Source organism: Podarcis gaigeae, assembly GCF_964106915.1.
Source record: "Podarcis gaigeae genome assembly, chromosome: Z".
Classification (NCBI taxonomy): domain Eukaryota; kingdom Metazoa; phylum Chordata; class Lepidosauria; order Squamata; family Lacertidae; genus Podarcis; species Podarcis gaigeae.
Window position 1 is genome coordinate 32,043,541 of NC_139691.1, and position 23,731 is coordinate 32,067,271.

Here is a 23,731-nt window from a genome sequence, read left to right on the forward strand (position 1 = left end):
AGAAACCGTTGCTAGCCTAGGAAGGTGATTCTTAAGTGCTTCGGAACAGTAGTGATTAAACATCTGCAAACATAGCCTAAAGCAGGGGTAAGTCAATGTGCTTCCTTCCAGCTGTTCTTGGACTCCAACTCCCATCATTCCTGACTACTGGTCACACTAACTGGGGCTGATGGGAACTGGAGTCCAACCATATCTGGAGGACGTCACATTGGGTACCCCTGGCCTAAAAGAAACAACATTCATACCAAAACCACACTCATGGACAATTGTGCGGCAGTGGGCCTTTGGACTGATCTAGAAGGGAACAGAGATCCTCTGGGTATACAGCACTGAAGAAGATGGAATAGTTGGTTATGTGAGAACAGGATGCTGGACTAGCTGGATCTTTGGTCTGATCCAGCAGACTCTTCTTATGTCCTTTCTCTTTGCCTCAGCAAAGTTGCTGGTGGCAACCCTGGCCTGGGTTCAAAGTGCCCGTCAGGGGAGCTGACTCAGCCTAGAGTCATCTCTTATCTGTTCTTCCTTCCTTGAAGCAGCCTGTCACACAGTTCAGTGCCAGACCTCTGGGCTCAGCAAAGATTTCCCCAGAGTGCAGCACATTCCAGGCCATTAGGCTCAAAGGTTGGCCTAGTCAAGATGTCCCCACCCCCTACACAGTCTTTCCCACAACCATTGGCGCAGCCAGGATTTATGTTGGGGGGTGCAGGCTTTAGGCTAGGAGGGAGGCAGAACCTCAGTTAGTTAAGTATTTTGCATTGATTGGATAAGCTCATGTCCCCAACCTTTGCTTTTTGGCTAAACAGTGCCTTGTCCTGAAGATAATCCGGATGTAATCAGGAGAAATGAGGGCTAGAAGCAGGAACTTGGGGATTTGTGGACAACAAAGCTTATCTTTGAGGGTCAGCAACCTCAGCAGCAGCAGCAGAAACCCAAACACCTTCCCAGAAGTGTATGTAGCAGCAGGGAAACCACCCTCCATTTTGGATTTCCCACAATGACTCAGAGGTGGTCACGCAGCAACACTCTGAGGGACTGTGGAAATGGTGGGCAGATTCTCAGACCTGGTGGCTATTGCCAGGGAAATTAGGCACCTGTGAAGCAGCAGCCAGCCCTCACCAAGGGCCCCCACCAATATGGAATGGGACTCACCTCAGAGCACTTTCTAACCAGGAGGAGGCCTCCTTTCTCTGGGCAGAGAAGGGTTTCTGGGCTCTGAAGTGGCTCCACCCACCCTAGTCGGCCATCAGACTCCCCTGATATACTGTAGAAGCTTTCGGGGTCAGGCTAGGACTTTGCCTGAGCAATAAACTGTTCCAACTCCTTGGCTTGAAATTCTTGGGAAGCAATTCTAGGTTGTAACCTCCTGGCTCTTGATCAACAGCACTGAGAAGCTTAAACTTTGCCTCACTTTTGAAGAATGAATGAATCCCTGGCATGTTTGCTTCAGATGCCTGGTGATCAGGGCATCAAAACTCTAGTGTGTTTACTGGGGTAACAGCTGCTCAGCATCACAAATGAGCGCACTCAACCCGCCCACTCTGGGCAGCTTCTGACATATATATTTTTTAAAAAAAAACAACAACACAGTAAACTGTTTGTTTGTTTATTTAAAAAAATTCCCTAAACAGGGTTGCCTTCAGATGTCTTCTAAAAGTCAAATAGTTGTTTATTTCCCTGACATCTGATGGGAGGGTGTTCCACAGGGAGGGTGCCACTACCGAGAAGGCCAAAACAAACCAGGAATGGGGAGCCTGTGGCCTTTCAGTTGTTGTTGTAGAACAACTCCAATCATTCCTGGCCATGCATGCTGGGGCTGATGGGAGCTGAAGTCCAATGACATCTGACAGGCCACAGGTTTTCCCACCAATGCACTGGTTCCCTGTAACTTCACTTCTCGCAGTGAGGGAACCGCCAGTAGACTCACAGAACTGAACCTCAATGTCCAGGCTAAATGATGAGGGTAGAGGCACTCCTTCAGGTATATAGGGCCGTTTAGGGCTTTAAAGGTCAGCACCACCAACACTTTGAACTGTGCTCAGAAATGTACAGTGAAGATCCTTTAGGACCGGTGTGATATGGTCCTGGCGGCCGTTCCCAGTCACCAGCCTAGCTGCTGCATTCTGGATTAGTTGTAGTTTCCGGGTCACTTTCAAAGGTAGCTCCACATACAGTGCACTGCAGTAGTCCAAGCAAGAGATAATTAGAGCTTGAGCCACTCTGGCAAGTATAAGGATGAGTCTCTGTGGAACATACAAAGTGCTGTGCTTTGCCATCTAAATCAGAGGTGGAGAATCAGGTTCCAAATGCCACTCTCTCTACCTGGTCCTCAAGATTCTTTTCAGGCTGCACACCCTTCCCAACACCAACCTCCATGAGCATTTTTGGTAGTCCGGAACGTGCCTTTTAACTCTGAAAATGCCTGTTGTTTGCCGGTTTAGGTAGGGGTGTAGGCGTATGTGTACAAATCAGCCTAATGTACAAAAGTGATATCTATTTATATATTTTATTTAAAAATCTGTATCTCACTTTTCACTTCTTCAAAGAGGCTTAGGGCAATCAGATACATAATGCACAAAATTGAAAAAAAAACAAATTAAAACTCCAAAATGTAAAGCCCCAAGAATTTAAAATGTAAAAAAAAAAAGAGATCTGAGAAGCATTCAAGGTACAAAGGCCTCCTGAAATAAAATGTTTTGAAACTCAGTAGAGATTTACATCCACTGCTCCACTATTTTTGCCTCTGGTCCCACTCACTATTGGTATCCGGCCCCTGAGAGGTTGCCCAGAATGAAATGTGGCCCTTGGACAGAAGACGATTCCCATCCGTGATCTAAATGCATTCCAAACCGGTTCACCACAATCCAGTCCATTTCCCCCATCATGACCTCCCCAAAAACAGACCAGTTGTTTTTCTCCTGCACAGTTTAGTCTTTGATCTGACACTGTCCTTTTGGAAGTTGGACCTGAAGGGAATATGTTTTTCTGCCAAGAGACCGAGAAACATGATGCTGATGCCGTAAGCACTTGGATTATCTTCCCAGGGCTTCCTGAAACTCAAGTATTGTAGACAATTGTGCCAGTGCCCAACCCACCCACCCCCAGCTTTCTTTTTCAAGGGAGGAAACAGCTGCATGAGGTTACAGCTGTCACAGACAACTCCCAGAACTTGCCAGATGCAACAAAGCATGTCAGAGACAGGCCAGCTCAGCAGAATTCAGCAGCAGCAGCAAAATAGTAGCTACTGAGGAAGTGACCAAGGGTCCAGATGGTCTGAGATACCCTGCTATGTCTAGGATAGAGACAGGGCTTCTGTGACCCTCCAGATCTCATTGGACCCCCATTAGATCCAGTATGGCCCATTGGTTATGGGTGCTGGGAGTCACAGTCCATAATTTTTATGGAGAGCCACAAGTTCCCTATCCCAGGGAAACCCTAGGGTAAGAACAGACGAGGAGGTCTCTATCAAAGCTTCTGGACAATCAGTGCCTTGGTGACTTACTACACAGGTACAGTGGAGAGGTGGAAAAGACTGAAATGGTGGCATCCAATGGGCTATTGAACTGACCAGTCCCATTAGTGGAAGCCCACGTAAGGACTTTAGCTAGTGCAATGGGGCTTTCCCCCGACCTCCCTCAAGTTGGGGTTTGGAGAACCCCTAGAACAGCACGTGAGGGAAGGTCCCATTCCATCGGGCAAGCTGAAATGCTTGTGCCAACAGAACATTTAGGGAGGAGTGATGTTGAATTCTCCTCATATTTTTACTCACAGAGGTGAGTAGGCAAGACAAACTTTAGTATTTATACAGCACTTTCACAACATTATCACTGGGATTCACAGTAGGAGGAACTGCACAAAAGAAGTGGGACCTAGGGAAGGGGGATTTTCACAGGAGTGCCCCGTTCAAGGTTCAAGCCAGCCATTCACTCCAAACAGGGCATTCCTCTCCCCAACGACTTCTCCATTTTCTTATTTTCTTTCCAACCACCAACCGGTACTCCATAACAGATGAACATGATCTATCTTCTCTGTGGTTTATTTTGAGGGTTTGGGACTGTTCACGTTTTTGTTTCATTCTGTTAGTTTTCTGGAACTTCTGCAAATCTTGGCGTTTCCTTGACTATGCTAATACCACCGCCTTATTTCTCATTTGGACCCCAGTTTCTAATGGCATTCACCATCCAAGTTTGCTGTAGGAAGGAATTATAACAGCAGCAGCAGCAGCAGCAGCAGCAGCCAGCTCTTGCTGCCTTTTTGCAAGCAAAACCCGAGGACTTTTGCTGTGTATCCAAAGCTGACAGCTGGTCTAGAGATTTCTTTTCATTACACACATCTTAGCGGCAGTTTTAAAAAAACCAAACAACCCAAAAGCAGCCTTGGCGACTGTTACGAAAGGAGGCACAGCAGCAAAAGATAGTGCTTTATTCTTTCTCTGTTGCCATTTGCCACTCAAAAGTGCTACCCTAGTGCAGTTTCAGGTGGGTATTTAAACAAACAGCAGCTTTTTTTCAAGGAAGGAGAAATGAGCAAGGCTGCTTTTGATCTTTAAAGATGGTGCTTCATTCGCATTGCCTTGTAAACACATAGTTTCTTCCCCCCCCCAAAAAAAAAGATTCAAGAAGCAAAGGCAATGGCTGCCACCTCTCCAGTATGTGAATGGTCAGGTCACCTGACTCAGGTGTAAATCCAACAAACAGATGCAGGTCTTGCTGCTCCCAGTTAGGAAATGCTCTGCAGCTCCGGCAAAACAGCAAAAGATGGAAACCTTGGAAAGGAACAAACAGCTTCTCCCATGATCAAGGGTTTCATTATAATACAAAGCAGTCAAATGCAAAGCAGTGCATTAAAATATTTAAACATTAACAAGACTATTCATTTCCAAGTCATTAAAAAGGTAAAGGTAAAGGGACCCTTGACCATTAGGTCCAGTCATGGACGACTCTGAGGTTGCAGAAAGAGTAAAGCATGGCTCAGGGTTGACTTCAGCAATGCACCTTCTTGAAAGCACATGATACCTTGCTGAAGCTAAGCAGGTCTGGATCTGTTCATTGCCTGGATGAGAGACTGCCTGGGAATACTATGTATACTGCCTTGAGATTTATGGAATAAAATTGGAATATTAGCACAGCAGATAATGAACATGGCATAACATGAAATGTATCTAAAATATGTGTGGGTGATGCCTGTGAACATATTGACATGCATTTCACATGATTTTAGATGTAACTTGCACAGTACGGCATCCATTCTAGCTCCCCAGTTTGACTAGAATTATGTTAGTTCATTGTATGACCTACACATTATATGAAACAGAGCTGTTTTAACATATAGTAGAAAAATATGGTAGTCTATTTCTCCCCCATCCTCAGTCACTGCCAACTGGAAATATACAACTGCTGAGCCATGTTTTAATTCACCAAACGGTTGGATTCTATGGACAAATGGATCTTCACATGGCTCCCACTGTCATGCAGCAACTGTTCTCGCAGCTAAGGCATCATAAGCAAACCATCCAAAGACATTCTCTGTGCAGATCAGGCCAAACATGAAACATTATACAACAATGGTGCATTTAACAGGAGCATCACACAAAACCCCCAAGAAACAACAACTGGACTACTCTTCACAGCAAGGCGATTTCATTTGCAGCACTGTCTCCAGTTCTGCATGTGCCACACAGTTCAAAGAGGGTGCTGACCAGTCAGAAGGTTTTCAGAGGAGAGTGACAAAAAATGAGTGTCTCCAGGATGCCAAGTCATGTGGTAGAAGATCGAAGAAGCTGGGTATCTTTAGCTCAAAAGAAAAAAGGGTTGCACAGGGGCAAGTTGCCAAAATGTAGACTACATAGATTTGATAAAACCAAATTCCCCCATTGCCAAGTCATAAAAGCTAGACATTATCCAAGCTAAACTACTTACTATGCAGGAGATCTGCAACTGGATCTCCCAACATATTTACGTTAACTTTAAAGCAGCTATAGGGCAGTGGGGAGGGAGGGAAAATTGGACAGAAGAAGCAGCACAAACAGAGGATGTGTTCAACCATTTCCTTCCATGCTATTTCCCTGGTCTAACTAAATACTCCCCAAGTTGTTGTCTGTACCATGCCAGTATTTTTTTGGAACAACTTCAAGATAACACTTCTCTTACCATGAATTGGTGCCACATCAGTGAGCTATCAGAGAGGTATCTACTCCTCCCACTATTGTTCCACTGTGGTCATTGAGACCTGCTGGGGAAACTTGCTTTCCTTGACTGCCCCTAATCTGTATATCAACAGCATCAAAAGCAGCAATAGTTCCCAGGATAAAAAACACACACCAAGAAGCCTGTTAGGGCCTGAACCTTGTGAGAGTCCAGGAGCAATGCAAAATTGTTTTTTTGCTCAGACTTGTTTATAGCAGCAGCTGGTGATTAATGGAAGAAGAGATTTGTACTGCATTTTTTTAAAAAGTGTTTATATATTTTTAATAATACTCTGTGTTACAAAGATGTCTGCAAACATGACAGGAAGGCTGGCAACTTCAACCCCGCTGTCTGCAAATCCCTTACAGACAACCAAGTTCCTGGAGATAGTCAGGTTGTGTATCCATAAGCAGCGACTAGAGGAGGAATGACTGCTGGGAGAAGCACAGAAGGAAGAAACACCATGGTGCACTTGTAGCAGCAAAACCGGACACTTTCATCTGGCCCAGCTGTAACAAAACATGTCTCTCCCGTATCGGTCTCTACAGCCACAGCAGACGCTGTAACCTTCCAACAGTTTGACTTCACTCCCCCAAACGTGCACTCCTCCACTGTCTCCCAAGGAAGACAGATGCCAACAAGTTCAAGTATCCAAAGCACTTCAGAAGTGTGAACTCAGTCATTCGCACAACAGCCCCCTAAGGCAGACCAATCGTATTAAATAGCACAGGTCGGAGTGTGGAGGCAAGGAGAGAAAAAGCTGAAACAGTAGTGCATTGGTGGGAGAACCTGTGGCCTGTCGGATGTCATTGGACTTCAACTCCTATCAGGCCCAGCATGTATGGCCAGGAATGATGGAAGTTGTTCCACAGCAACTGAAAGGCCACAGGCTCTCCATTCCTAGAGTCCTGGCTTGTTTTGGACTTGCTCGAAAGCACAAATGCTGGACCTGAGTACAACAGCATTCTCTGGACCTGTGAATCCCCCAACGGTAGAGGCAGAGGCTAGCCATTATGTCTAGCAAACACTGATAGTCTTATCAATGGTGGGGAAGAGCCCTGCATGAGATTCTGAAGAGCCAATGTCAAAGATTATGAAGGCATGGAAAAACAGAAAGGAAAAAAAATCCCGAAGAAGTTTTCCCTTATTTTCTTTATAGGCCTTCACATCTCTAGCCATTGCTAGCAAGTGCTGGGAGAGATGTACAAAGAAAACTGACCTAGTATATGACAGCTTCTTATGTTCCTATCATCACTTCCCCAAAACTGGATAGCTCTGCAGCTAAATCAGCACAAGGCAATTGCCACTTCCAGTTCTGACCAGATGCAACTTTGCAGCAGAGAGAGAGAGAGAGAGAGAGAGAGAGAGAGAGAGAGAGAGACAACTTCCTCTGAAGTAAAGCACTGAATCCTTCTCACATACACAATTTACGCACAGGCTCTACTCAGAAGCAAAGGGACAAGATGACCAGCTGCAAGATGCAGCTGTGCCCCCAGACTCTTAATACTTGTGATTAGCTTGCCAATAGGCAACAAGGGAGGAGGAAACACAGGCAACAAGAGAAAAGCAAGCAAAAAACAAGCCCCCTCCCTTAAAAGGGTCAGTCTCCGTGGTCTCCCTTAAAATGTACTTGCTGTAACAGTTCCAGAAAGAAAGAAAAGTGTGGATTGAGAGCCACATTTCCACCAACTACATTCAAATTGTCTGAATGATCTATGGACTTGGCAACAGTAACCCAGCACATCATGTTTTTCCAATGTGTGGAACGCCTTGCACACCTGCACATGAGCCTCTTTGATGGAGGTCTGTCCTCACACTTCTGTCCCCCACTGTGGTCTTTGCATAGGGAAAGCCACAAAAGAGATCCAACTTGCAAGAGGATTTTGCTGTTTGCAGCAGGATGCATGAGCTGCATAGCATATCCACCCCAATCTGTCCTGGGATTCTTGTTTACCTGGATGGCTCCACAGCTGGCTTTTCTGTTCTGAATAGCCATTCATGAACGTGTTCTGCAGATCTCAGCACCTTTGCGTCAAGGAATAGCTCTAGTCCAGGGTTTCCCAAACTTGGGTCTCCAGTTGTTTTTTTACTACAGTTCCTATCATCCCTGACCATTGGTCCTGCTAGCTAGGGATGATGGGAGTTGTAGTCTGAAACACCTGGAAAAGTTTGGGAAACACTGCTCTAGTCGAAAGTGTCCAGAGGTCAAATTTCCCAATGTGTCTTCTCCAACTGATTTCCAAAGTGCCACTCTAGAAAAAAATGGGGTATCCTCCACAGCAGCTTTCAATCCAATGTATCAGAGTTATTGCTAGAAGAGAAATCCGGAAACCCCAGAGTACAGGCAGAAAAAACATTGGTTTCACGCAAGGGACTGTGTTCGGATCTCAGCCAAAAAGCATGAAACTGAGAAGCACCCCAATAGACCATGTATGTAACCCACTTAAAACAACTGTCCTCCGCCACTTGCAAGGAGTGTGGTGGTCTCCAGCCACCACAAGAGCAAAAATCACTGGAGTTATTCGAAATGAAAGTGGAAGAGGGAAATCTATCATCACCTGGATCCCACAGACAATTGTGTCCCACCAGACTCTGCCACTTCCAAAGGGAAGGGAACTAGCCTAGTGACAGAGGACAGGAACATAGGAAACTGCTGTCTGCAGAGTCAAACCACTGGTCCATCTAGCTCAATACTGCCTACACTGACTGGTAGCAGCTCTCCAGGATTTCAGAGAGGGGTCTCTCCCAGTCAGTGCTAGGCATTCAGCCTGGTGCCTTCTCCATGCAAGCAGTTGTTCTGCCACTAAGTTGCAGCTCTTCCCTGTTTTGCATACAGAAGGTCCCAAATTCAATGCCACTGCATCTCTAGCAAGGCTGGAAGAAGGACCCATGCCTGCCACTCTGCTTAGGTGATATCAAACTGCATGGGGTCAGTGGTCTGTCAACGCATCAGGCAGAAGCTCCCCACGTTCCTTTTTTTTTTTTTTTTTTAAAAAAGGTGGATCCAAAAGTACGTCTCCCGCGTGCATCAGCTGGCCTAAGCTGGTCCATTCTGCTTCCTAGATAGCATTGCTGGTACCCAGGTAACGCAAATGGCATAGGCAGACCTTCGCATGCTTAACGGGACGTATACCCCACTGCGTGCAACAGCGTTTACTCTCTAGTCAATGGGTTTCAGAATTGCAGCCCGAAGTCTCACTTGCGAAGTCACATAAAACTCAAGACCGGTTGGGGCCACCTAGTCCATGCCCAAATTTATCCACCCCAACGGGATATGTGTTAAGTAACAGGCAAGCGATGCATTTGCATTGATCAGCATATAGAGTAAGTGGACAACGTGGGTGGGTGGGGGCCTCCCGCCCAGCATCGGAAAGGTAACAACCCGCTCCTTGCTTTAAACATGAGCGGGAGGGAGGGGCTTGCCCACCTCCAGCGCTACGGCGCGTTCAGCGGCCGTTGCCACGTCTTCCCACCGGCCACCCCCGCATGCCCCGATCTCCAGAAGCGCCTCTCACCTCGGCCTTAGGCCTGTTCTGCAGAAGGTGCTCCAGGTACAGGTCGGACAGCGCGGTCCTCATGCTGCTCACGCTGTCACTCCGGCTGGATTTGAGCGTCATGGTTGGTGGGCGCCAGGCGCGAGTAGCTAAGCACCCCGGGGTAGTGTGATGCTATGAGACTCGGAGTCGAACGGCGTCTCGTCAGCGGCCCGAGGGGCTCTGCTGTCAAGATCGCTGTCAAGCCGCTGCTGCTGCTGCTTTTGGAGCCGAGTAGACCCCGCGCGCGCACTACAGCCGGCCGGAGCGTCCTAAACCGAAAGGGTTGCAGAGTCACCGTGCGCCGGAGAAGGCAGCAGAGGGGAGGACCAGGCCCGCCCGCTGGGAGTGGCTAAATAGGGAGGGATCTCTCCACCGGGCCCACAGCGGCTGCCAAAGCAGCAGCCCTGCGTTCCCCTAGCCACTTAGCGCCGCCGAGCGCCGTGCGCTGGGGACAGCGGTGCAAGCCCTATTCAACCTCTCCAAACCGCGCGCGCGCCCTCCTGCGCCCTCTCCTGCCAGAGCCGAGTGTCTTTCTGCTGCCTGCCAGAGCCACCGCTTCGCTTACGCAAAGCACGAGGCTCTGTCTGCAATGTTGAACGAGCTGGGCCGTGCAAGCAGCAGTGATTGTTTTGGGGGCCGATAAGCGACGTCACCTCAAGAACAGAGGGGGCTGCCTTCGGGCGAGTAACACTCGCTGGCAGCAGCGGCTCACCTGGTTCTCAGGCTGGGGTCTTCCTCGGCCTTCTGTGGACAGTGTCCGTGACTGGACTTGGTCTCCACGTCTGCAGAACAGGCGCTCTCCCATTAATTCATGCATAAATACGGTGCTTTTTTGTGGTTGCGTGGCAATCGGCGATTCAACTGGTGATCGGAGATCTAGGAAGCTGACTTGTACAGAACCAGATCCTTGGTCATTCTAGCTCAATATTGTCTACACGAACTGGCAGCGGCACTCCCATTATTTCAAACCAGGGCCCTTCCCCGCCTTACTTAGAGCTGTCAGAAATTGAACCTGGAGCCTTCTGCATGCAAAGGATGTGCACTACCAATAAGCTATGTACTGTACTGTACTTACTGGGAGTAAGTCCCATTCAATTCAGCAGGGCTGCAAGGAGAAACTGAGTGCATTACACTCAATATTCCAAGACCTACTGCCTCCAACTGTGGAGGGAAGAACATAGTCACCAGGATTAGTAGTCATTGGCTGGTCCATAAATCTGCCTAATATCTTTTAAAGTCATCCAAGTTGGTAGCATTGCAACCTCTTGTGGGAATGAATTCCATAGTTTAACTATGCACTGTGTAAAGAACTTTTGTGTGCTGTGAACCTTCCAGCTTGTGCAAGTCATCACTTGATGTTGGACTGTTATCAGGTGCTAAGTATTGTATGCCTGTGGGAACAGGGCCCTTTTCCCAAGGAAATGTTGAAATGTTCCCCAGCTTGCTTTTGGTATAATATCCTTATTTGGTATAATGACCTTATTGAAACAAAGGGAAACTGAAATGTAAAACTGCTGAATTATAATTAAAGAGATTTAACACTATCACTTGTGGATTAAATAGGGACAATGGATCTTTATCAGCTTACATGTGTAAACCGGCTGACCAGCACCCTGCATGGATTATCCTTCCTGCATGTGATGAAGAGGGCTCTAGTCCCCCAAAATTTATTCTATAATAAATTAGTTTAGTCTTGAGGGACCCCCAAGGCTCTCTTCTTGTTGTTGTTGTTCATTTTGTAGTTCGTTTTCCATCATTCCATAGTTCATTTGTAAAAGCTGCGCTGCAGAAAAAAATAGTTTTCGATCCATGGGGAAACTTCCATCTTTTTAAGCTATAGAAAAGTATGCATGCTTTCATAATCCTGAAATGGAAAACTTGATCCTTTTTCATTCACCATTTCCATGTATTAATCTTCCTCCACCCCAAAAGCAGTGTAATAAGCATGCATAACAAGCCCAAATTGGTGTACCGTTGGTATATTTTGCACAGAGTACAACAGCCCCCAGCAAGGAACTGCAAGCCTGTGAAACCACTTTCTCCACACCTGGGAGCTGTTGCAACTGCGACAGTTGTGATACAGGTAACGGGAGAGCCACGCAGCTTCCTGTTTGCCAGGTACTCTTGGGGTTTTGGCTGGGCCTCAAATGCCCAGTGGTGGTGCAGTTAGGTAATATTAATTACTAGGCTTATTGTTCTTATGGGAATGTATTTTTAGATGGCAATGTGCATTACTTCCCTTACTTCAAAATGCAGTAGACAGCCATTTGAGATCCTCCTCATCCCCCTAAGTAGGGGCTTGGTTTCTGCCCCAAAGGCCTCTCCTGATAACCATGCAACAATTGTCATAATTAGTATGAATCACAGAACTGTAGAGTTGGAAGAGACCCTGAGGATCATCAAGGCCAACCCCTTTCATTGTGGGAATATGCAGCTATCCCATATGTATGAGGAGATTAACAGGAACAGTCACAACAGCATTCTAAAGTCCCAGTCCTTTTCAAAATATGCATACAAAACATATACCATATATTGATGACCTGATTTCCTGATTTCTTACCCTTTGTGATCAGCCTAACAACCACAGTTTATGCAAGCATTGCTGCATGTGAAATGACAACATTTATTCAAAAGGAGTAACAACAGTAGTTTGTTTGGTTTCCCACCCCCACCCCCTCTGAATAATCAGATCAGGTAATGTGACCATCCAGGATTTTGCTGAGATTAGTGATGGGGCTGAGTTTTCAAACCTGGTGAAGGATCACAAAGATATTCAAACGGATGGCTGAAATATGCTGATCGCCTCCGGCAGCATCTTCTTAATCCATAAGGACTCTGGAAAACACACACAAAAGGCCACACTGATGAAAAATGCATTTGTGTATGCGTAAATGGACTCGGGTGGCGCTGTGGGTAAAAGCCTCAGTGCCTAGGGCTTGCCGATCGAAAGGTTGGCGGTTCGAATCCCCGCGGCAGGGTGCGCTCCCGTTGTTCGGTCCCAGCTCCTGCCAACCTAGCAGTTCGAAAGCACCTCCGGGTGCAAGTAGATAAATAGGGATCGCTTACCAGTGGGAAGGTAAACGGCGTTTCCGTGTGCGGCTCTGGCTCGCCAGATGCAGCTTTGTCACGCTGGCCACGTGACCCGGAAGTGTCTCCGGACAGCGCTGGCCCCCGGCCTCTTGAGTGAGATGGGCACACAACCCCAGAGTCTGTCAAGACTGGCCCGTACGGGCAGGGGTACCTTTACCTTCACCTTTAAATGGACTATAAAAAGAATTGAAACTGATTGCCTAAGAAAAAGCAGGAACCCGCCGGAATTGTGGAAATACACAGAAGAGTGAAGGCGGTGTTCTTTATTTTACCAACTCCTTCCAAACCACACTGTCAGTGCTGGATTTATGTATAAGTTAAACAAGCTATAGCTGAGGGCCCCACTCTCTTGGGGCACCCCAAAAAAATGAAAGGGAAAAAAAACCTGGATATACATTTCCAAAATATAAGATAAGTTCAACAAATACTTTGATAAAATACATATTTTGTTATGTGCAATTGGCTATAGATACCTATTAGGTCCATAAATTACCATATAGCATATACAGTGGTACATTGGGTTAAGAACTTAATTCATTCTAGAGGTCTGTCCTTAACCTGAAACTGTTCTCAACCTGAGGTACCACTTTAGCTAATGGGGCCTCCCACCCCCGCCGCCACCCTGCCGCACGATTTCTGTTCTCATCCTGAAGCAAAGTTCTTAATCCAAGGTACTATTTCTCAGTTAGCGGAGTCTTTAACCTGAAGCATCTGTAACCCAAGGTATCACTGTATTCAACACAAAAAAACAGTGACAATTTGTTGACAAAGGACAGCTGGACATATAAAGGGCCCCATTACCTTCAGTAGCTTAGGGCCTCATGAAACCTAAATCTGGCCCTGCACACAGTACTGAAAACTGGCAGAACTTAGAATGCAGCTGTCCCCCATCTTATACTGGTGCTGCTCGTTTTTTCTGCTTAAATGCAGAACCTTGCATTTCTCCATACTGAAATTCATTTTGTTAGTTGGGGCCTGGTTCTTCAATCTGTCAAGGTCATCTTGAACCCTAATTATTTCTTCTGCAGTATTTCCTACCCCTCTCGGTTTTGTGTCATCTGCAAATTGAATGAGCAGTACCCCCTCAATTCCTTCACTTAAGCCATTTATAAAGACGTTGAACAACTATGGGCCCAGGACAGAACCCTGTGGCACCCCTCTTGTCACTTTTCTCCAGGATGACGAGGAGCAATTAGCGAGCACTCTTTAGGCTCTGTCGGTCAACCAGGTACAAATCCACCTTATAATTACCTCGTTTAACCCGCATTTTACCAGCTTCCTCGCCGGAATACAATATCATGGGGGTCTTTGTCAGAAGCCTTACTGAAATCAAAATTCACTGTGTTCACAGCATCCCTCAGCGTTATTCAGCTAAAAGCAAAATAAGACCCCCTCCCTTGTACTCTGAGAAAACAATAGCCTTTTGCTGTTTTGAATTTCTTTTTTTTTTAAATGTTTCACGTACTCTATGTATCCAATTTAATACCCTGAAGTGGTTAACAGTAAAAATAAATAATTTTTTTAAAAAAATGTGTGTGTGTTCAAGTTTCAAATCCAATACAATTACAACCCCATTCCCAGTGCTTTTTCTCTAGAAAAATAGGTGCTGGTACTCACCGTGAAGTTGTGACAGTACATGCCACACTTTTCTCCAACATACCCCTAAGTACCCCCTGAGGGAGAGAAAAGCACTGCCTATTCCTGAAACTAATTTGTTGAAACTGATTTTCATTTCTGAATATTAAATTGGGACCTGCTGGTGAAGGCAGGGTAATAAACGTAAGGATCATGACAACAGGAACAACAATCTGCACTTAGAGGGCTCATTGAAAAAGTAAAGTCTTCACAAGGTACCAAAAATATAATAGAAATGGGGCCCAACTCCAATGGACTAGGGAAAAGTTCTAAAGGGTAGGGGACACCACATTACAGTAAAAGCCTAATTTCTACATTGCATGGGCAGATCATTTGATGTGATGATATCTGCAGGAGACCCTGTGAGCATGAGTGCAAGGATAGGTAGAGTACATAAAGGCTGAGAAAATATTTCCTAAGAACACAGGGAGCTTCCTTATACGGAGCCAGACCATATACTGAGCACTGACTGGCAGTGGGTCTCCTGTGTTTTTGCCTCACTACCACCTTAGGGTCTTTTCCAGTTATATTTCAATATTCCCCACCACCATCTGCCTCTGTGAGCCTCCCTCTCTCTGAAGGTGAATGCTATTTAAAGCTGGTCACCAGAAAGGCAGCATTGACTGGTTGCCTCTGACTACAGACATCTGACAGAATTGCGCAAGAAGACAGTCTAATTGAGGAAGTTCAAGCCAGGGCAACCTTTGGACAAAGTTACTGCAGGTCATTCAGACGAAAACAAGTTTCATATCTCAGGCCCATCTGCACTTACATTTAAATAAATATTATACCACTTTATACAATCATAGTTTCCTTCCACCCCCGAAAAAAAAAAAAAAGAATTATGGGAGCTGTAGTTTATGAAGGATGCTGTGAATTGGTCCCTATTCCTTTCATAGAGCTACAATTCGCATAATTTCCTGGGAAGAGGGATTGGCTGCTAAACCGCTCAGGGAACTGGACTGAACTGGACTCCCAATTCCCACCAGCCCCATCTGATCAGAGAGTAGTAATCCAGCAATGGCTGGAGGGTCTACAAGGCCCTCATCCCTGCCTTAGTTCAGACATTGGGAGGTGGAATAAATCCCTTGCCATGACACTTACGTGGCACAGCAGAGAAGGAACAGGATCCCCAAAGCAGCTGGGAAGGCGTACAGAGCCGATCTTGGAAAAGAGTGGAAGACATGAGTCCAGACATCATCCAGGTAATCTGACAGCCAGGACCGGCGAACACCTGCGGAGGAGACAGTGAAGGCACAAAAAATAAAACTGACAATGTGAGCAGACACAGGTCTCAGTGGCTCCATGTGACCACTTTTGGTGGCTGGAATAACTCACCTGAAGAACTCACGCTCCAGAGCTAGCCGGGAAGGAAATTTGATTCTGTTTGCATCTCTAGGTGATTCTAGAGCCTTTCTACCTAAATTTTATAGAAATTTATTCATGTATACAGCAGCAGCAAGAATGTTACTTGCCCAAAAATGGAAAGAAGAAGAAGTCCCAGCAAAGAATATGGATACAAAAACTTATGGAATATGGAGAAATGGTGAAACTTACCGGAAGAATAATAAATCAAGATAACATTTTTTTAAATAAAATAATGGAAATGGTTTATTGAATATTTGCAGATAAATTGAAAACAGATAAAAACACTGGCAGGATTATTGTAACAACTTGCAGCTACATAAGAGTGTATATATATAAAGAAGATGAGTAAAGTTAAGTTAATTTGGATATGCAGAAGATATTAAAAATAAATTTAAGGAACCACAGAAAGAGGGGGAAGGAAGTCAAGTTTTAAAATGTCAAAATGATTGTAAAATCAGTGAAATGTATATATCTGAAGAGTATATAAAATAAAAAATTTGTAGGTGATTCTATCAAATTCAGGTGTTTTTTTTAAAAAAACTTATTGTGAATTCTGATACAAAAGCTCTATGAGTGATCTAACATGGTGTCGTTGTTTTGTTTTGTTCTGTTCTTTTCTTCTTCTTGGTGGTCTGTTTGTTACTTTTTGGCTATGGTATACTGTTTACTGAAAACAATAGATGTTTATTTGCTTGATTTTTAACAAATTCTTTAACCCAAATTCTTCAGATTTCCTTGCCCTGCTCCACTCTCCATGCCCTATTCCATTCTTTTCCAGAGGTTTCTCAACCCATAGGAGTGGCTTTTGGCCTGGCGCAAAGCAAAATAAGTGCACATTGCACAAGCAGAGTTCCACTAGCTCTTCTCTGGATTCAAACCATCGTTGTGGTTTTTTTCTCTAGGACAGGTAAAAGGAGCATAGCAGCACCAGGGGATGGGTTGTGTATGTTCCTAATTATACATTTCCTCCAGAGAGATGTATTAATTCAGAGGTAGCCGTGGTGCCCTTCACATCTTTGTTGGGACCCCAGTTCCCATCAGTCCCAGTCAGTGAGGCCAATTGATGGGGGTTTGGGGAGTTGTAGTCCGACAGCATTTGGAATACACCATGTTGGCTGGTCTTGCATTATTGTCTGAAGATAGCTGCTGATTAGGGAAGACACAAATACATCACTTGTGATTGCAGAATCCTGGACATCCTCTTGGTCCTGGGGCTTTTATTTATTAGTTTTTGTGTATATATATATATTTAAAAAGTATAAACTGCCCACCATAAAATATATTGTGGCAGTGGACAGAAGAAATAAACAAACACAAGAAAACAAAGGTAAAAACACGAAAGATAGTTTAAATCGATTACGCTCAGGAAGATTTTTGGCCAACCTAAGCTTGCAACAGCCAGGGGCTCAAAACTCACTGAGTGGTTCCAACTGACAAACTAAAAATAAATTTCATGGTGTGTTTTTTCAGTATGAAAGTCAAAGTCTGGAAAAACTTTGATCCCTTATTAGTATCAGCATCTCAAGGAGGCAAAGGTTTTTTCGCAGAAGCAGTGCCTGAGATCCTTGATCTCATTTGCTGAGCCTTCAGATGTATTTATATAAAGTGTAGGCTTTAATTCTGAGCTCATATTCTTTGCACGTTCTTGACCAATATGGAACCCTAAGACAGAGCTGACCGGCCTCAGGCAGTAGATCCCACCTGCCAGTGGTGGACCACCCTCTGCCTGTTTGCCACCACCACCACCTGCCTCCTTGAGCTGCCTCAGGGGAAGTGCAAGTGAGCAGCTCTGTGTGGGTGTGTAGCAGCAGGTGAGTGGATGGGCAGAGGCATTTTCAGTTTTGCTTAGGGCAGCAAAATGTCCTGGGCTGGCTGTGTGCCTAATGATAGCACACTGGAACTAGATTTCTTTACGGGGGTGGGGAACCTGCAGACTACACTGCTGGACTACACTGCCCATCATCCTGGACTGTTGCACACTCTGGCTGGGGCTGATCCAAGCTGTGGAGTCCAGCAGCATCTGGAGTCAAAGGTTCCCCACTGTCACCTTGCAAAACTTCCTGGTCTAATTGTTTTACCTCCTCTCTTAATAGTTATACTGTTTAATTGGCTTGCTTTGAGGCACATTTTGTTTTCAGTGCTTTATTTTGTATTTTAATGATGTGTTGCATTTTCAACTGATTTATAAAATCTAAACTGGAGAAGGACCATAGCTTAGTGGCAAAGTATTTGCTTTGCACGAAGGTTTCAAGTTGGCATGAAGAAGGTTTGATCCCCGCACCACCAGGTAGAGCTGTGAATGTTTCTTGCCTAAAACCCTGGAGAACAACTACCAGGCAGTATAGACCAGTGTTCTTCAAACTTAGGTGCCCGTATATTATTGCATTACAACTTCCAGTGGTCTTAGCCAGTGGTCAGGTAAGGTGGGAGTTGCACCTGAGGTTGAAGAACAGTGCTACAGTCAGTGAAATTGCAGATAATTGAAACACATTGAAAAGCCTGCAAGCACCCCAGTCTGCCCCCGTTCTGCCCTTTCGGTGATGTTTCCATGACATCTTTATGATGTCTCTAGGTCACTTCTGGGTTCAGCGTGATGTATGTGATCACTCACATAATGGATGTGGGTAAACTTTAGGATGCTTCTATAGAAAATACTGAGCTAGATGGGCCAATGGGTCTGACTCAGTATAAAAGGTAAAGGTAAAGGACTCTTCGACGGTTAGTCAGGTCAAAGGCGACTATGAGGTTGCGGCGCTCATCTCGCTTTCAGGCCAAGGGAGCCGGCGTTTGTCCACAGATAGCTTTCCGGGTCACGTGGCCAGCAAGACTAAACCACTTCTGGTGCAACAGAACACTGTGACGGAAACCAGAGCGCATGGAAATGCCATCTACCTCCCGCCACAGAGGTATCTATTAATCTACTTGCACTGGCATGTTTTCAAACTGCTAGGTTGGCAAGAGCTGGGACAGAGCAACAGGAGCTCACCCCGTTGCAGAGATTCAAACCGCCAACATTCTGACTGGCAAGCCCAAGAGGCTCAGTGGTTTAGACTACAGCGCCACCCACATCCCATCAGTATAAAGCCTACGGTTCTGTGGTTTATACCTGTAAACCACTTGGAAGCCATTTGGGCATGAAAGCAGCATCTAAATTAATAAACAATGAAAAAATAATAAGACAACTATGCAATTTCCTCACTAATGATTATGTGGCTGTTTTTCAAATAAAATTTAAAAACTTACGATGAACTTCAAGGCCCAGATCCAATTTCTTTGTGTTCGGCTGCAGAGACAGAGGAGGCCTCCTGATTTGTCTTGAAATGGTGCGCCTTCTAAACCCATTGAGAGTGACAAATGCACGGGAAATCCTTGCAGGGGAGTAGATGCCCTGGATGCAGGAGGTACAAACTGCCAGGCACAGCATGTGGGCATGCACTATTTTGTGCCGTGTCAAATCCATGGCTTTCGCAGACTGCAGGGATTCTGTCAAGCCTAGTGATTTCTCTGGACTGTACACACAAAACATAAACACACATACAGCCGTCTTGGCTGAGCAAACCCCTGTCTTTTGAGGCCAGAAGAATCTAAAAGACACAAGCATGGAAGGTAGGAGGAGATGAGGGAAAGGACAAATGATAAGATGCAGCAACTGCCACATGGTAGACATAGCCAGATTCTCTTCTGCTCTTCTAGAGGGTAGGACTCCAATCAATAGATTCAAGTTACAAGAAAGGAGGCTCCTACTAAACATTAGGAAGACAGACCCTCCAAGTGTCCCTGATTTAGAGAAGCCATCCCTGTTTCTGATTGGATCCTGGAAAATCCTGCTTTTCCTTAGGATGTCCCTATTTTCATTGTAGAGGTTTTGGAGGTTATGGAGTTATTCGACTCCCAAGCTGTCTGAAGGCAATCCTGTACAGTGGTACCTCGGGTTACATACACTTCAGGTTACATACGCTGCAGGTTACAGACTCCGTTAACCCAGAAATAGTACCTCGGGTTAAGAACTTTGCTTCAGGATGAGAACAGAAATCGTGTGGTGGCAGCGCGGCAGCAGCAAGAGGCCCCATTAGCTAAAGTGGTGCTTCAGGTTAAGAACAGTTTCAGGTTAAGTACGGACCTCCAGAATGAATTAAGTACTTTACCCGAGGTACCACTGTATAGGGAAGTGTTTTTCTTTTTTAAAAATGGGCAGCTTCCAACACATATAAAAACATAATAAAACATCAAACCTTAAAAAGCTTCCCTATACAGAGCTGCTTTCAGATGTCTCCTAAAGGTCTGTCTGCAGAGGGCCTGAAGGGCTCTGCCCCTTGCCCCTGGCTTGGGGTGGGGTTGACAGGCTTCACAAGGACTGTGGCTGCTGCTTAGCAAAGAGGGCTCCTCTTTTAAATCGTTTTTAATTTTTATCTGTGTTGTTTTAAATGAGACCATCTTGGCTGTGAGCCCTGGAGGATCTGCACCCTGCCTTGTTGGCCTTTCCCCATGGGGCCTGGGAAAGTAGAGTGCTGACTGATTCCAGCTACAAAGGCTGAGGCATATTTGGATTTTTGGGCTAATAATAATAATAATAATAATAATAATAATAATAATAATAATAATAATAATTTATTTATACCCCGTCCATCTGGCTGGGCTTCCCCAGGAACATTCTCTTCTGACTTCCACGCATCTTTGCATGCTGACAGGCCTTTGCAAAAATCACTTTTTGTGATTATTTGCAGCGTTTATAATGGTGTTTCATGTTGTATTGTTGTACACCATCCTGATACCTTTATGATATGAATCATACAATAATATTCTATGCAGGACTATGAAGCTGTCCCATATGGGGATCGAACCTGCAGCCTTGGTATTATCAGCACTATGCTGTAACCAACTGAGCTATCCAGTCCTTAAAAGAACCTGAGGCTCCCATGTGACAGGTGGGGATACTAACCACTATTTTAAAAAATAAATATTTTCTCCTCCCAATCTGGCAAGCTTTAAACACCAGCAAATAATTTCCTTTTAAAGTATTTCTGCACATTTATAGGCCTGTTGCTGTGCGGTATCAAGAAAAACCTGCTCACCCAGAAATCAGAACTGTATCCATGGTTTGACAGGGCAATGTTCCTTTAATCCAGAGCAGCTCACAGGCAATCAACAATTTCCTTTCCATTGTCTTTCCATTGCCCTTATTTTACTGAACAGATCGTGCTGCAGATACATCATTTGTCATAGAGGCAGGCACTTCACACCCCATTAATCGCTCAGTGGTGCAGAATGCAATTTGTTCCTCCTGAGACAGGCTTGATTTGAAGCAGTATTTGGCCTTGGAACATTTGGGCATGTCTTGGAACCTGTCCAGTTACATTACCTTGGAGGTGTTTTGCAATCTATCGCTTCCCCTCCCCCCCCTTTTAAAAAAGCCCAGCTCGTCACAATACACATATATGCACACACTAAGATGCACACTGATTTGACACTTGTACGGTCACAAACACAGATTCCACGCACAGCTCTTGGGGCTACCAATAGCAGCTTTAAAACCACCTTTAATATGCTATTGATTTTGTAATAAGTGCTGGGCACTGAGCTGACACCTACATTATCAGATATAGCAGAGTCAGCCCTGGTTAAAAGGCACATAAGTAAACCCATGTTTTTAGTACTATGCTCAACATACCGTGATGCAGATGCCAGTGGAAAAACCCACAACCAGTGTCCAGCCTTGCAGAAGCCCTGCCTGATTTCCACAATATCCACACGGAACCAGACAACCTTTATGACATCACAGCTCTCAACTATATGGGAATACTGGTGCATGATCTCGAAAGGCACTCCTGTATCTTTAACAACAACATTCCTGGGAAGATGTACAGTACAATCCTATAAATGTCTACTTAGAAACATGGGTACTTTTAGGGGTAGTCCAGAGCACCTGAGCCCTGGGTCTTTTCCAATGGATCTCAGATCTACTGCAGCTTTCTCTCCTTAGGAACCAACTCCCAGGGGCCATAGAGGCTTCGTCCCCCACAATAAAATATTTGATGGACACAAAGTTGAAATAGTATGCATGCACTGTGTCATGTGATCAATTATGTGGGACGGGGCTTACCTGGGTACCCACAATATTTTATTTAAGTTGGCACCCCTGCCCTGTTTCCCTCCTTTCTTTACACCCCCCCCCCCGAGTTTACTTTGCTTTATAGGGAAGTTAAGCTCACTCTAATAAACAGTGATGGCAAGAGCACAGCCACACCCAGTCTTAATCTCCCATATCCAGGCGTGGAAATTAATACACACAACTTTTATTCAAATTTATGTCATGGGCATGTGCCCCCCCAAATCCTTCAGGTATTTTGCAAAGTTTGATGGGTTTGATGGGACTAACTCCCAGGAAAGTGGGAGCAGTTCTGTAGTCTTATTTATTGAGTCACTATATTCATACAATTGTCTTTCAGCTATAATGGCTCTCAGAAGCAGCTTACATTAAATACACCCACTAAAACAATTCACAATAAATAAATAGTGTTGGGCTGTGTCTAGGAAACCCTGGGCTCAGCCAGAAAATTCACTACGGGGCCTTGGGTCTCTCACTCTTAGCTAACCTATATCGGTGTTGCTTAATTTACTTGTTGGAAAGCAGAGTCATGTTCTTTAAAAAATGTCATTATCTTTAATTTTGTAGCAGCTAGGATAGCATTGACAAATGACTGGCAGTCTCTGCCCTGTTCCATTATGGAGTGTTGTACAGTCAGCTGTTTCACCAGGTAGCAGCCAAGGCTCCAGCGGGGGCTTTGGCACTCAGAAAACCTAGCTGTTATGGATGCAAAGTATCCCTGTTGCCACAGTCTGCTGTTCCTTCTCATATGCCCAAGGACCACTTATGTCCTAATGATAGTACTGTGGCCCTAAAGTCAACGTCAGAGGCCCTATTTAACACTGTATCCCTGGAAAACGCTGTGGAAGCACATACTTTGTCACTGGTTATCTCTATGGCACAATCTCCCAAACTTGTACTTGATACAATGTATGTGGAGAGATGATTTCCAGAGCCCATGGGTAAAAAATTTACAGCTGAAAATTACGGCAATGGGAATCTCCCCATCCAAATTACTAGAGCAGGACATAGTTCCAGCTAAAAGAACAGTAACCTGTAAACTAGAGGAGATGGACTTGCAGCAGAAAATGGTCTTGGGCAATGGTACCTGCTCACCTCTAAACCTTGGTTTATTACCCCTCTTAAGGCTCCCAAACTATTTGAATTCCTTAACTTCTTCAGCTCATAGATATGCCTTTGTAAAGGAAAGATTCAACACCTTCCCATCGAACGTGCTGAGAAATAGATTCTCCAATGGACAGATATCGCTCTTATGTGATTGTAATTGTGGGGCATCGGAATCGTTGCATCACATAATTCTTGATTGTGCTTTTCACTTATTGGCCAGGAGCAAGTTTCTTGCTCAATATCTTAAGGGAATTGCCGATGATACGACTGAAGCCAAACTGAGATATCTATTAAATGATGACCCCCTAAGATCACTCATGGTTGCCAGATTCTTGATCAGCGTCCTATCCCTAAAGAAGAGAAATGGACTCCTGTGTGGCTCGGATAATCCCTTTAAACCATGATCTATGTTTTAGGATGTAATTAGGTGATATCACCATTGATGTCTTCTATTAATTTATGAGCAGAGGGCGATGTTTATGGTACAAATTTATTGTAATGTATGATGTTGGTCTTTTGTTTTTGTTTTGCTTTGGTTCTTGTCTGTTTTTTGTAAGTTTTGGCGGTTTTAAATTTGGAGGTTCAAGTACATTATGGTGGTATGGGAAACTGTTGTGTGACAGGCCAATGGCCGTAATAAAGATCAATCCAATCCAATCCAATCTCTGCCCTATGACCTGTTACGATCTGATTGGCTGGTAACAAGG

The 23,731-nt window shown here is 45.0% G+C and overlaps 1 protein-coding gene across 1 annotated transcript in view; it reads right to left on the minus strand.

Moving 5' to 3' along the window:
• Positions 1-21,604, minus strand: part of MPP1 (MAGUK p55 scaffold protein 1) — a 43,321-nt gene extending 21,717 nt beyond the window's left edge. Inside the window, exons 1-5 of the mRNA XM_083722360.1 lie at positions 21,480-21,604; positions 19,055-19,395; positions 15,548-15,677; positions 12,469-12,553; positions 9,698-9,987 (exon numbers count right to left, since the gene is read on the minus strand). Coding sequence (XP_083578486.1) covers positions 9,698-9,799 — 102 coding nt within the window. The 5' untranslated portion in view covers positions 9,800-9,987; positions 12,469-12,553; positions 15,548-15,677; positions 19,055-19,395; positions 21,480-21,604. The remainder of the gene's footprint in view (positions 1-9,697; positions 9,988-12,468; positions 12,554-15,547; positions 15,678-19,054; positions 19,396-21,479) is intronic.
• Between the last annotated feature and the right edge of the window lie 2,127 nt (positions 21,605-23,731).